This window comes from Coregonus lavaretus (assembly GCF_964263955.1).
Source record: "Coregonus lavaretus genome assembly, chromosome: 33".
NCBI classification, from domain to species: domain Eukaryota; kingdom Metazoa; phylum Chordata; class Actinopteri; order Salmoniformes; family Salmonidae; genus Coregonus; species Coregonus lavaretus.
The window spans coordinates 23,317,830-23,332,111 of NC_140020.1; the positions used below are offsets into that span (position 1 = coordinate 23,317,830).

A 14,282-nucleotide genomic window follows, 5' to 3' on the forward strand; every position below is an offset into this window, starting at 1 on the left:
TGGGGGAGAGACTGGTGAGACAGGTGAAAGAGAGAGAAAGAGAAAGAGAGAGATGGAGGGATGGAGGAAATGAGTGGGGGGAGACAGAGGGAGAAAGGGATAGAGGGATTTGATAAGAAAAATATATTTGCCAGGCCTGAATAATTTGGGATAATAAAATCGAGTGGTGTGGTGATATGGGGACAGCAGCCAGTTCCAAAAAGCTCCAGTGGATTCCTGGGGAAAGCCTTAAAACTGGCACATACCTTTCTAGTTCAGTGTGAATTAATGAATCCGTCTGTCCTCAGATCAGCCAACTTCTATGCCTGAGTAGATCAGGCATACAGTGGGGAGAACAAGTATTTGATACACTGCCGATTTTGCAGGTTTTCCTACTTACAAAGCATGTAGAGGTCTGTAATTTTTATCATAGGTACACTTCAACTGTGAGAGACGGAATCTAAAACAAAAATCCAGAAAATCACATTGTATTATTTTTAAGTAATTAATTTGCATTTTATTGCATGACATAAGTATTTGATACATCAGAAAAGCAGAACTTAATATTTGGTACAGAAACCTTTGTTTGCAATTACAGAGATCATACGTTTCCTGTAGTTCTTGACCAGGTTTGCACACACTGCAGCAGGGATTTTGGCCCACTCCTCCATACAGACCTTCTCCAGATCCTTCAGGTTTCGGGGCTGTCGCTGGGCAATACGGACTTTCAGCTCCCTCCAAAGATTTTCTATTGGGTTCAGGTCTGGAGACTGGCTAGGCCACTCCAGGACCTTGAGATGCTTCTTACGGAGCCACTCCTTAGTTGCCCTGGCTGTGTGTTTCGGGTCGTTGTCATGCTGGAAGACCCAGCCACGACCCATCTTCAATGCTCTTACTGAGGGTGCAGTCGTCCCTTACAAGATCTCGCGATACATGGCCCCATATATCCTCCCCTCAATACGGTGCAGTCGTCCTGTCCCCTTTGCAGAAAAGCATCCCCAAAGAATGATGTTTCCACCTCCATGCTTCACGGTTGGGATGGTGTTCTTGGGGTTGTACTCATCCTTCTTCTTCCTCCAAACACGGCGATTGGAGTTTAGACCAAAAAGCTCTATTTTTGTCTCATCAGACCACATGACCTTCTCCCATTCCTCCTCTGGATCATCCAGATGGTCATTGGCAAACTTCAGACGGGCCTGGATATGCGCTGGCTTGAGCAGGGGGACCTTGCGTGCGCTGCAGGATTTTTATCCATGACGGCGTAGTGTGTTACTAATGGTTTTCTTTGAGACTGTGGTCCCAGCTCTCTTCAGGTCATTGACCAGGTCCTGCCGTGTAGTTCTGGGCTGATCCCTCACCTTCCTCATGATCATTGATGCCCCACGAGGTGAGATCTTGCATGGAGCCCCAGACTGAGGGTGATTGACTGTCATCTTGAACTTCTTCCATTTTCTAATAATTGTGCCAACAGTTGTTGCCTTCTCACCAAGCTGCTTGCCTATTGTCCTGTAGCCCATCCCAGCCTTGTGCAGGTCTACAATTTTATCCCTGATGTCCTTACACAGCTCTCTGGTCTTGGTCATTGTGGAGAGGTTGGAGTCTGTTTGATTGAGTGTGTGAACAGGTGTCTTTTATACAGGTAATGAGTTCAAACAGGTGCAGTTAATACAGGTAATGAGTGGAGAACAGGAGGTCTTCTTAAAGAAAAACTAACAGGTCTGTGAGAGCCGGAATTCTTACTGGTTGGTAGGTGATCAAATACTTATGTCATGCAATAAAATGCAAATTAATTACTTTAAAATCATCCAATGTGATTTTCTGGATTTTTGTTGAAGTTGAAGTGTACCTATGATAAAAATTACAGACCTCTACATGCTTTGTAAGTAGGAAAACCTGCAAAATCGGCAGTGTATCAAATACTTGTTCTCCCCACTGTACATAATTACTCACTCAATCCAAATCCCAGGAGCCTCCTTCGATTTTGACTGCTATGATGCATCCGTTTGGGGCCATTCCCCTTGAAGCTCTTTTTTGGCAAGTCTTTTATCTACTTCCCTAACGGTTTGTCAATGTTAGCTAGACTCAAGTGCAGCTCAGGACACATAGGCACATATGCTCTGACACAAACACACACACACCACTCTTCTGGCTCCTAGCTCACCTCAAAGAGTAGCTGGATCAGGCTGACATACTGTAGCTGGATCAGGGTAACATACTGTAGCTGGATCAGGCTGACATACTGTAGCTGGATCAGGCTGACATACTGTAGCTGGATCAGGCTGACATACTGCATTCTTGCCCCAGCTGTCAGCCGTGATCTTTTCACCCATTTTGAGAATTGAAGGGGAAAAGCTTCTACTGGAGAGCCACATTCACTGAGTTGATTGACATTGAACCCATCTCCAATAGCCTGAGGTGTCGGCATGCTCAGTTTGAAAGTATCACTCTGATAACCATGTTAGGGCTAGTAACATGATAGGAATGGCTCTGAGTATGTCTTTGTGGTGTATACATTGTATGTTAACATGAACACATTTTTAAAGCCAAATATTATGTTCAATACTGATCAAATCAAGTATTGGCAGGGGAACAATGGACAAAGATAACTATGGACCAATCACCCTTATGAAAATGTATGCACTCACTAACTAAGTCGCTCTGGATAAGAGCGTCTGCTAAATGACTAAAATGTAAAAAATGAAAGCTGATTATAAGATCTTTACAATGGGTTTACAAATACTGTATATAAGGGATTATCCACATGATCTGTGGAATCATGTTATATTACACTAAGGCCCCTTCTATGGAAGTAGAGGTGAAGACAATGTTACCTGGGTCAAACTGAACATAGATTATCCTAAATGTATCCCCAACATGTTTGGCATGACAAGGAATGGTAAGGAAAGGAATGTTAGCACAAACAGACTGGATTTCTCCAGACTATCAGGTTATAGATTGTGTCTTAAATGTTTACACAGTGCCTTTCTTCACAATCTACTGCCAGTGCACACACACGTCTTCTGCAGTCAACTTGAAGCATCAACCTGTGAGGTGGGTTTACCTGGTAGGATTATATATATTTTTAAGTATCATACTGTAACACTCATGTTTAACCATTCTGTAATTTTCTTTGACCATGGGAGGAAAGAGCTACTGCGTAAATAGCCCAATGCAAGTTCAATGCAAGGGTATGAGTCCGAGTTAGAAAGAGTGAGGCCTACCTCTTTATGGCCTTATAGCAGATGATGACCATCAACAGGAGGAAGGCAACCGAGGCACAGCCCACCGTCCCCAACACCACGATCTCCTTCCACCATGGCTTCATGGGAGGCACTGTGGAGGGAGCTACTGCAGAGAAAGGCAGAAGGGAGGAAGAAAAAAAGTCACTTTAGAGATGACCTTATTCAAGTTTAAGCTAATTTTCGTTCAAGCTCCATTTCACCTCAAACACATAGAGGAGATAGTAGTACCCAGTGAGTCACATAACCCGTTTACAACCAACTGATCTCTGTTACAACCAGGTAAAGCCGGCTTTTTTATGACGAGATTAAGGCATCATGGGAAAGCCGTCCTGTTTCGGTTGTTATCTGGTCAGATAACCAGATCACAACCACATAAAATTGCATTATATGATAAAAACAAAGATAGATGAGATAAAACAGTAGAGACAAAATATGAAACAGCCAGATAGTCTAACAATTAAATTACCCGATGGCTTGCATGGCTCAATAGTAAATGGTGCCCTACTCCAGACCATCCATCATACCTTACAATGAGAGACAGAGGCTTCTATAGGATCATTACACAGCTAACTTAGCGCTTTTGGGGGTCTTGGACTTTGCCTGTGCCACTTCAAAGTTTGGATTAGTTTCTCCTTTTTCAGTGTGGGGACATTATGAGCAGCAGTGTTTAATCGAGCATGGGTTTGAATGGAACCATAAAAGGCAGGATCATCCAGAAGGGGACGGCTCATTCGCGGCTTAATCGCCCGGAAGCATCAGATGGGGGAGCAGCCTGTTCCACGGGCCCACCAAGGGCCTTTCTGAATGGATGTATGGAGTGCTAGCTGTGTTATTTTGTCTGTTCTCTGTTTGGATTTGGGTTCTATAGCTATGTTATTCTCTGTTATCTGTGTGGCAGGGGTCTCAAACTCAAGGCCCGGAGGCCACATCTGGCCCACAACCAGGTTTCTTGTGGCCCCGCACTGATATCTGATTTATATATCTGATTTACACTACCGTTCAAAAGTTTGGGGTCACTTAGAAATGTCCTTGTTTTCGAAAGAAAAGCTATTTTTTTGTCCATTAAAATAACATAAAATTGATCAGAAATACAGTGTAGACATTGTTAATGTTGTAAATGGCTATTGTAGCTGGAAAACAGCGGATTTTTTATGGAATATCTACAGTTGAAGTCGGAAGTTTACATACACCTTAGCCAAATACATTTAAACTCAGTTTTTCACAATTCCTGACATTTAATCCTTGTAAAAATTCGCTGTCTTAGGTCAGTTAGGATCACAACTTTATTTTAAGAATGTGAAATGTCAGAATAATAGTAGAGAGAATGATTTATTTCAGCTTTTATTTCTTTCATCACATTCCCAGTGGGTCAGAAGTTTACATACACTCAATTAGTATTTGGTAGCATTGCCTTTAAATTGTTTAACTTGGGTCAAACGTTTCGGGTAGCCTTCCAAAAGCTTCCCACAATAAGTTGGGTGAATTTTGGCCCATTCCTCCTGACAGAGCTGGTGTAACTGAATCAGGTTTGTAGGCCTCCTTGCTCGCACACGCTTTTTCAGTTCTGCCCACACATTTTCTATAGGATTGAGGTCAGGGATTGTGATGGCCACTCCAATACCTTGACTTTGTTGTCCTTAAGCCATTTTGCCACAACTTTGGACGTATGCTTGGGTTCATTGTCCATTTGGAAGAACCATTTGCGATCAAGCTTTAACTTCCTGACTGATGTCTTGAGATGTTGCTTCAATATATCCAAAATGTTCCTTCCTCATGATGCCATCTATTTTGTGAAGTGCACCGGTCCCTCCTGCAGCAAAGCACCCCCACAGCATGATGCTGCCACCCCCGTGCTTCACGATTGGGATGGTGTTCTTCGGCTTGCAAGGGTTCCCCTTTTTCCTCCAAACATAACAATGGTCATTATGGCCAAACAGTTCTATTTTTGTTTCATCAGACCAGAGGACATTTCTCCAAAAAGTAAGATCTTTGTCCCCATGTGCAGTTGCAAACCGTAGCCTGGCTTTTTTATGGCGGATTTGGAGCAGTGGCTTCTTCCTTGCTGATTGGCCTTTCAGGTTATGTCGATATAGGACTCGTTTTACTTTGGATATAGATACCTTTGTACTTGTTTCCTCCAGCATCTTCACAAGGTCCTTTGCTGTTGTTCTGGGATTGATTTTCACTTTTCGCACCAAAGTACGTTCATCTCTAGGAGACAGAACACGTCTCCTTCCACATGGTGTTTTTACTTGTGTACTATTGTTTGTAAAGATGAACGTGGTACCTTCAGGCGTTTGGAAATTGCTCCCAAGGATGAACCAGAATTGTGGAGGTCTACAATTCTTTTCTGAAGTCTTGGCTGATTTCTTTAGATTTTCCCATGATGTCAAGCAAAGACGCACTGAGTTTGAAGGTAGGCCTTGAAATACATCCACAGGTACACCTCCAATTGACTCAAATGATGTTAATTAGCCTATCAGAAGCTTCTAAAGCCATGACATCATTTTCTGGAATTTTCCAAGCTGTTTAAAGGCACAGTCAACTTAGTGTATGTAAACTTCTGACCCACTGGAATTGTGATACAGTGAATTATAAATGAAATAATCTGTCTGTAAACAATTGTTGGAAAAATTACTTGTGTCATGCACAAAGTAGATGTCCTAACCAACTTGCCAAAACTATAGTTTGTTAACAAGAAATTTGTGGAGTGGTTGAAAAACTAGTTTTAATTTATATTTTACATTTTAGTCATTTAGCAGACGCTCTTATCCAGAGCGACTTACAGTTAGTGAGTGCATACATTTTTTCATACTGGCCCCCCGTGGGAAACGAACCCACAACCCTGGCGTTGCAAGTGCCATGCTCTACCAACTTCAACTTCAACTGTACGTAGTCGTAGGCGTACAGAGGCCCATTATCAGCAACCATCAGTCCTGTGTTCCAATGGCACGTTGTGTTTGCTAATCCAAGTTTATCATTTTAAAAGGCTAATTGATCATTAGAAAACCCTTTTGCAATTATGTTAGCACAGCTGAAAACTGTTGTGCTGATTAAAGAAGCAATAACCTTCTTGAGACTAGTTGAGTATCTGGACCATCAGCAATTGTGGGTTCGATTACAGGCTCAAAATGGCCAGAAACAAATCACTTTCTTCTGAAACTCGTCAGTCTATTCTTGTTTTGAGAAATTAATCTCGTACAACGCTGTGTACTACTCTCTTCACAGAACAGCGCAAACTGGCTCTAACCAGAATAGAAAGAGGAGTGGGAGGCCCCGGTGTACAACTGAGCAAGAGGACAAATACATTAGTGTGTCTAGTTTGAGAAACAGGCGAATCACAGGTCCTCAACTGGTTCTTGGTCACCTCCCTGACCAAGGCCCTTCTCCCCCGATTGCTCAGTTTGGCCGGGCGGCCAGCTCTAGGAAGAGTCTTGGTGGTTCCAAACTTCTTCCATTTAAGAATGATGGAGGCCACTGTGTTCTTGGGGACCTTCAATGCTGCAGAAATGTTTTGGTACCCTTCCCCAGATCTGTGCCTCGACACAATCCTGTCTCTGAGCTCTACGGACAATTCCTTCGACATCATGGCTTGGTTTTTGCTCTGACATGTACTGTCAATTGTGGGACCTTATATAGACAGGTGTGTGCCTTTCCAAATCATGTCCAATCAATGGAAATTACCACAGGTGGACTCCAATCAAGTTGTAGAAACATCTCAAGGATGATCAATGGAAACAGGATGCACCTGAGCTCAATTTCGAGTCTCATAGTAAAGGATCTGAATACTTATGTAGATAAGGTATTTCTGTTTTTTATTTCTAAAAACGTGTTTTGGCTTTGTCATTATGAGGTATTGTGTGTAGATTGCTGATGATTTATTTAATCCATTTTAGAATAAGGCTGTAACGTAACAAAATGTGGAAAAAGTCAAGGGGTCTGAATACTATTTGTATGTTATTGGAATCAGGCCCTCAAGAGTATTTTTTCCTATTGAAATGAACCCATACGCACAATTATGTTTATTACTATACGGACCATAAATCTTTGCAGTAACAACAGACCACCTAAACTGGCACACTCAGTGAAAGTGAATGATCCCCTAAAGTTTTGGCCTGTTATGTCACAGCATAGCCCCACCACTTTGGTTCTTTCCTGTGTTCAATATCCCTTCACTGATGTCCATAGCAAATCTGCAGCAGAACCCCCTGCCACCCAACCCCCACATACATACCTCCCTCCACCTCCCTGACTTCCAGACAGCAATGTAAGTGTCCTGTGTGGCTTAGTTGGTAGAGCATGGAGCTTGCAAAGCCAATGTGGACCCCCAGGAAGAGTAGCTGCTGCTTCTGCGAAAGCTAATGGGGATCCAAATTAACAAATAAACCAATGTTGTGAGTTTGATTCCCATATATTATTATTATACACTATTATACACATTACACCCCCCTTTGCCCTCAGAACATCCTCAACTCGTTGGAACATGGACTCTACAATGTGTCGAAAGCGTTCCACAGGGATGCTGGCCCATGTTGACTCCAATGCATCCCACAGTTGTGTCAAGTTGGCTGGATGTCCTTTGAGTGGTGGACCATTCTTGATACACACGGGAAACTGTGAAAAAAACAGCACAGTTGCAGTTCTTGACACAAACCGGTGCGCCTGGCACCTACTACCATACCCTGTTCAATCTTTTGTCTTGTCAATTCACCCTCTGATAAATTCACACATAAAAAAAACATGTCTCAATTGTCTCAAGGCTTAAAAATCCTACTTTAACCTGTCTCCTCCCCTTCATCTAGACTGATTGAAGTGGATTTAACAAGTGACATCATTAAGGGATCATAGCTTTCACCTGGATTCACCTGGTCAGTCTATGTCATGGAAAGAGCAGGTGTTTTTAACGTTTTGTATACTCAGTCTACACTCTATAGTATATGTTTCTTTCTTTATTTTAATAATGTTTCCTTGCACTGTCCAACAATGATTAAAGTTGATACAAATGACAAGGCCAAAAATAACTTGAGTTGTCCTTTGGCCGTATTATAAATGTAGTATTGATTTGGGAGGGGGAATCTGAGATGGATAGCCAGACGATCCCCTACCCCCTCCCCATTTGGGGTTAATTGTTTCCGGGAACACTCAGGCCTGGTTCTCCGGCTGATAAGCACTTCTCTGGACGGATAAGTAATGCATCTCTGTCTCCTCTGTGACAGCCGATAAGATTCCTCGGATAAACCGACAAAAGGGAACTGGAGGGAACACCTTAATCGAGTCTGTGACGAGACCCACCTGTTGTTCACTTGCGTCACACCACTCCAACTCCTGGCAGAGGCTTTTCAAAACTCTATGGCTGATTTACTGTGGGATGTGTGTGTGTGTGTGTGTCCCTGCTAACTCCATGTTGATTCCAGAACATGGAACAATACATCATCTCCTGAGCATTAGACCCGGTACATCCCTGCAGGTCATCTACAATTTAAGATTTGAATGTTCCCATATTAGGAATGGTTTAAATAGCCAAAAACAAAAATAACTTTTCAATGGTAATCATTCAGAATAGTGGATTTTCTTTTTTTTACAGACACATTTTATTATTCCTCATGGGGGGAGAGGGCAGTGCTTTTCAGTGTTTTCCTAAACTGTTACAACAGTGTAGCTCCATCAAGAGCATCAAATCCGTGATGCATCGAGGGTACATTGTGAATGACTGGCTGATCTACAAATAATAATGAGTAGTTATTTATCATGCAAGGTGATGTGTAGATCAGTCAGTCGACAGTCACCGACTGCAATGCAGTCGATGTTGAACAAGCCCATAGACAGACCAAGGATGGATGCACAATGCTTCCATAACTTTAATTGAATCACCTAATGCACAGTAATCAGGACATGACACGATCTCTCTTAAGGCGTCCGCATGATTCCCACCCGAAACAGTTCGGAACAGTTTGTGCATATAATATACACTGCTCAAAAAAATAAAGGGAACACTTAAACAACACAATGTAACTCCAAGTCAATCACACTTCTGTGAAATCAAACTGTCCACTTAGGAAGCAACACTAATTGACAATACATTTCACATGCTGTTGTGCAAATGGAATAGACAACAGGTGGAAATTATAGGCAATTAGCAAGACACCCCCAATAAAGGACTGGTTTTGCAGGTGGTGACCACAGACCACTTCTCAGTTCCTATGCTTCCTGGCTGATGTTTTGGTCACTTTTGAATGCTGGCGGTGCTTTCACTCTAGTGGTAGCATGAGACGGAGTCTACAACCCACACAAGTGGCTCAGGTAGTGCAGCTCATCCAGGATGGCACATCAATGCGAGCTGTGGCAAGAAGGTTTGCTGTGTCTGTCAGCATAGTGTCCAGAGCATGGAGGCGCTACCAGGAGACAGGCCAGTACACCAGGAGACGTGGAGGAGGCCGTAGCAGGGCAACAACCCAGCAGCAGGACTGCTACCTCCGCCTTTGTGCAAGGAGGAGCAGGAGGAGCACTGCCAGAGCCCTGCAAAATGACCTCCAGCAGGCCACAAATGTGCATGTGTCTGCTCAAACGGTCAGAAACAGACTCCATGAGGGTGGTATGAGGGCCCGATGTCCACAGGTGGGGGTTGTGCTTACAGCCCAACACCGTGCAGGACGTTTGGCATTTGCCAGAGAACACCAAGATTGGCAAATTCGCCACTGGCGCCCTGTGCTCTTCACAGATGAAAGCAGGTTCACACTGAGCACATGTGACAGACGTGACAGAGTCTGGAGACGCCGTGGAGAATGTTCTGCTGCCTGCAACATCCTCCAGCATGACCGGTTTGGCGGTGGGTCAGTCATGGTGTGGGGTGGAATTTCTTTGGGGGGCCGCACAGCCCTCCATGTGCTCGCCAGAGGTAGCCTGACTGCCATTAGGTACCGAGATGAGATCCTCAGACCCCTTGTGAGACCATATGCTGGTGCGGTTGGCCCTGGGTTCCTCCTAATGCAAGACAATGCTAGACCTCATGTGGCTGGAGTGTGTCAGCAGTTCCTGCAAGAGGAAGGCATTGATGCTATGGACTGGCCCGCCCGTTCCCCAGACCTGAATCCAATTGAGCACATCTGGGACATCATGTCTCGCTCCATCCACCAACGCCACGTTGCACCACAGACTGTCCAGCAGTTGGCGGATGCTTTAGTCCAGGTCTGGGAGGAGATCCCTCTGGAGACCATCCGCCACCTCATCAGGAGCATGCCCAGGCGTTGTAGGGAGGTCATACAGGCACGTGGAGGCCACACACACTACTGAGCCTCATTTTGACTTGTTTTAAGGACATTACATCAACGTTGGATCAGCCTGTAGTGTGGTTTTCCACTTTAATTTTGAGGGTGACTCCAAATCCAGACCTCCATGGGTTGATAAATTTGATGTCCATTGATAATTTTTGTGTGATTTTGTTGTCAGCACATTCAACTATGTAAAGGAAAAAGTATTTAATAAGATTATTTCATTCATTCAGATCTAGGATGTGTTATTTTAGTGTTCCCTTAATTTTTTAAGCAGTGTATATTATGACGACATTTTGTGACGTTTTTGTTCATTTTGGCAAGGGTTTTTTGGCTGTTCGTGCACACAAATTTTTCTTGAGGCAAGCCGAAGTTCGGAAGCCAAAGTTTACGCCCCTTCGTCGGTTATTGGTCAGTAGGGATTTTGTTTGGCTTGTTTTCATGCACATTTCTTCACTTGCGAAATACTGCACCAAACATCTTCGTTAGATGTAAAATTGTGCAACTAAAATCTCCTCAGCAAAAACGTCAACATTAATGACAGGTTTCTTGAGTTAGAGTTTCTTAGATTAACTCTGACTAATTCTGACTATGTCGAGGAAGTGTATACTGAATAAGGCATCTCAAGATGGACTAACAGTGCTATTGCCGCTTTTTTCTCGTTTTCAAGCGAAGGTCTTTGAAGGGAGTATGCGAGCACACTCGTTCTGTTCACCTAGCTGAGTTCGGCCTTTAGTGTAACAACACATCCCCCATTTCATCTGTATGAAGGAAATCACCAGATGGCTCTGATCCCAGGTGACTAAAACACACACATACCCAAACACAAGTACTACAAACACTCAAAAACACACACACACACACAAGCCCACGTACACAACACACACACAGTTACATGAGCATGCAAACACACACACACACACAATCATAGGCAAGTGCACTCAAACGGTGCAGACACACACTTGGATTTATTAGGTAAGAAACCCCAAATTTGCACGACCCAAAGATAGGGAATGAATGGCCAGTATTTATTTCCAGCATTAGAGAGAGCGAGAGAGCGTGCGAAAGAGAGAGGGGGAGAGAGAGAGAGAGAGACAGACAGACAGAGACATAGAGAGGGGCAGTGGGGATGACAAAAGGGAGAGTGCATGGGCTCGCTGAGCTCCCTGCCACCACATTCCCAGTCCCTTAGACAAGCAGGGATGTCACTGTCCATCTCATCCCTAGTGCTTACCACTAAAAACAATACCAATACTCACTCACACACACGCGTGCACAAACACACAAACACGATCACACACATGGCACTTGCACATAAAGACAAGCACACACATGCACACATAAAGGACCCATAAAAATGATTATTCCACAGCAACATTCTTGCAAGTTTGATTCTTACACTTATTTGGAGTGACTTGTGCATATGTTATGGCTGAGGTGAGGAAGGACCCAGAGCGAGGACTGACGTGAATAATCTCTGGTTAATAAGGGTGCGAGGCCGAGGGCCCCTAAGGCTCCGGCTGCAGCCTCAGACTGCTCCACACGATACGCAGTCTGTCCTCGGAAGACTCCTCAACCTCAACTGCCCCAACCAACGCTGTTCAGCCGCCACCAAAGCAATGTGGCCGCCTCCACAGTGCCCTGCAGGCCTCCGGGCTAAAGAACCTGATAATTGGACTGTCATATGTTTCCAGGGAGGGATGTGACAAAAGGGGAGATACCAAGGGAGGAACAGAAGAGAGTAGGGAAGAGAGGTGCCCACTGCCACCTACAATATCACGTCTTCTTCAACGTCATTGTAATACATGGGTTAAACCGCTAGGATTACTGTCCCTGCTGTGCATACAAACTATTTCATGTGTGTCAACATGAGTGTCAACATTTCAAAATGTTGCATTTACAATTACATCACTCTCTATCTGACGCTATTTCACTGTTTCCTTACCCTTCCCTATAGTGACTAACATAAAATGAGAGAGAAACTTTTCATTTCATAGCTAGAGATTAGAAAACAATAAATAGTAAATTATTTATTTGTTGAGTACAGAAAACCAAACCTGCTCTCTTGATGTCACTGCCATCTGCTTTTGTTTGGATAAGTGACTCAGTCACCCTTTACATGAATGACATACTGTCTTGTATAGGGTTCAAGCTGGGGTCTAGCATTGGCAATGCGATTCATTGATGGTTCCGCAAGGAATATAAATGCCTAAGTAAGTGAGTAATAGGTTTAAAGCTGTAATGGTCAAGGACCAGGATGTAGGACCTGTATTGTTGCCATATGATCTGGCTCACCCATTTAACTATAACGTCACATGGTGTCAGAAGTGGGATCCGAACCATAGCCTCCACTTGACTCACATCTCTCTGCCTAATCCATACAACTGTAACGTAACAAATAGCTGTGTAATAGGCTGTAACAGGCTAGTTATGCAGTACTTATAACTTTTTTGTTGCTTTACTTGGAAAACAACATTAGCAATGGTAAGTAGTACAACAGCATACGTACAGTAACTCCCTTCTTAAGTTTATTCCCTTATAGACTATAGTATAGTCCCTGTCTTTGTCTATTGCTGGCTGACAAGACAACCACAATTTCCCCCTCTGGGGATCAATAAAGTTTACTCAAAATTCGAATGTAAAGTGTTGCCAGCATGAAAAGCTCTGAGGACATTACCAATCCCTGTAGGTCCATTCCAAGAAACCATGGTGTAAACACAGCTGAGAATTTCCTGTTAACGCTAGCTATCATCATGAGCCCTTTTACCCCGGAGCAAGACCCCGGAGACATGGACTGGTGAAAACAACATCCCAGAATATATAACCCATGGGACTTGACTTCACACTGCTGTGGGTTTGTTCGATGTTTGTAAAAGTGTGTTAGAGTGTGTGTGTGTGTGTGAGAGGGGGGGGGGGGGGGGGTGAGTTGTATGTGTGTGTGAGTGTGATTGTGAGTGTGTGTGTGCGTGTGAGTGTTACTCTGGTAGTATCCATATCCATGAAGTATACTGTGTGTGTCGCTGAAGTGTGTCTACGTGTGTGTGTGTGTGGGTGTGTGTGTGTGTGTGTGTATGGTCCTGCACAGTGAATACACATTACACACTTCACAGCGGATGACTGTGACAGATAACCCCCTTCTCTCTAAGAAAAGAACAACAAAAGTCTCCATACGGTAAGGAGCCAGGGCAGCACCATGACTTCAGTGAGACAGCAGGGCTATTAGATTAGGCTATTTTTATACCTGCCCTGGACCTTAATGGAGTTATGAGGCTCTGCATTGCCAGGCCAAACTGATTGCAGAACCGAGGAAACTGATAGCATGCAGGATACAAAAACAAACAACAGTCCTTGGCCAACAAGGGTTTTTAAATGTTCAACATGGAATGCAAGGCCCTACTTTTTCTTAATGTTGCTGGAGCCCAGGAAGAGTAGCTACTGCCATGGCAACCGCTAATGGGGAAGTTTAATAAATACAATACAAATACACATTTCAAACTTGTCCTTTTTGGCCCGTTGTTCTAGTCCAACTCTGTCTGGCGAAGTTCTCTTTAAGACCGAAATATATTTGTATCCTGAACAAAAATATAAATGCAACATGTAAAGTGTTGGTCCCATGTTTCATGAGCTGGAATAAAAGATCCCAGAAATGTTCTGTATGCACAAAAAAATGATTTCTCTAATGTTTTGGCGCAAATTTGTTTACATACCTGTTAGTGAGCATTTCTCCTTTGCCAAGATAATCCATCCACCTGACAGGTGTGACATATCAAGAAGCTGATTAAACAGCTTGATC

At 43.6% G+C, this 14,282-nt stretch overlaps 1 protein-coding gene across 1 annotated transcript in view; it reads right to left on the reverse strand.

Annotated features, from left to right (window-relative positions):
* prima1 (proline rich membrane anchor 1) overlaps window positions 1-14,282 on the reverse strand; it is a 72,498-nt gene that overhangs the window by 37,443 nt on the left and 20,773 nt on the right. Inside the window, exon 3 of the mRNA XM_084150702.1 lies at window positions 3,201-3,327. Within this exon, the coding sequence (XP_084006828.1) occupies window positions 3,201-3,327 (127 nt within the window). The remainder of the gene's footprint in view (window positions 1-3,200; window positions 3,328-14,282) is intronic.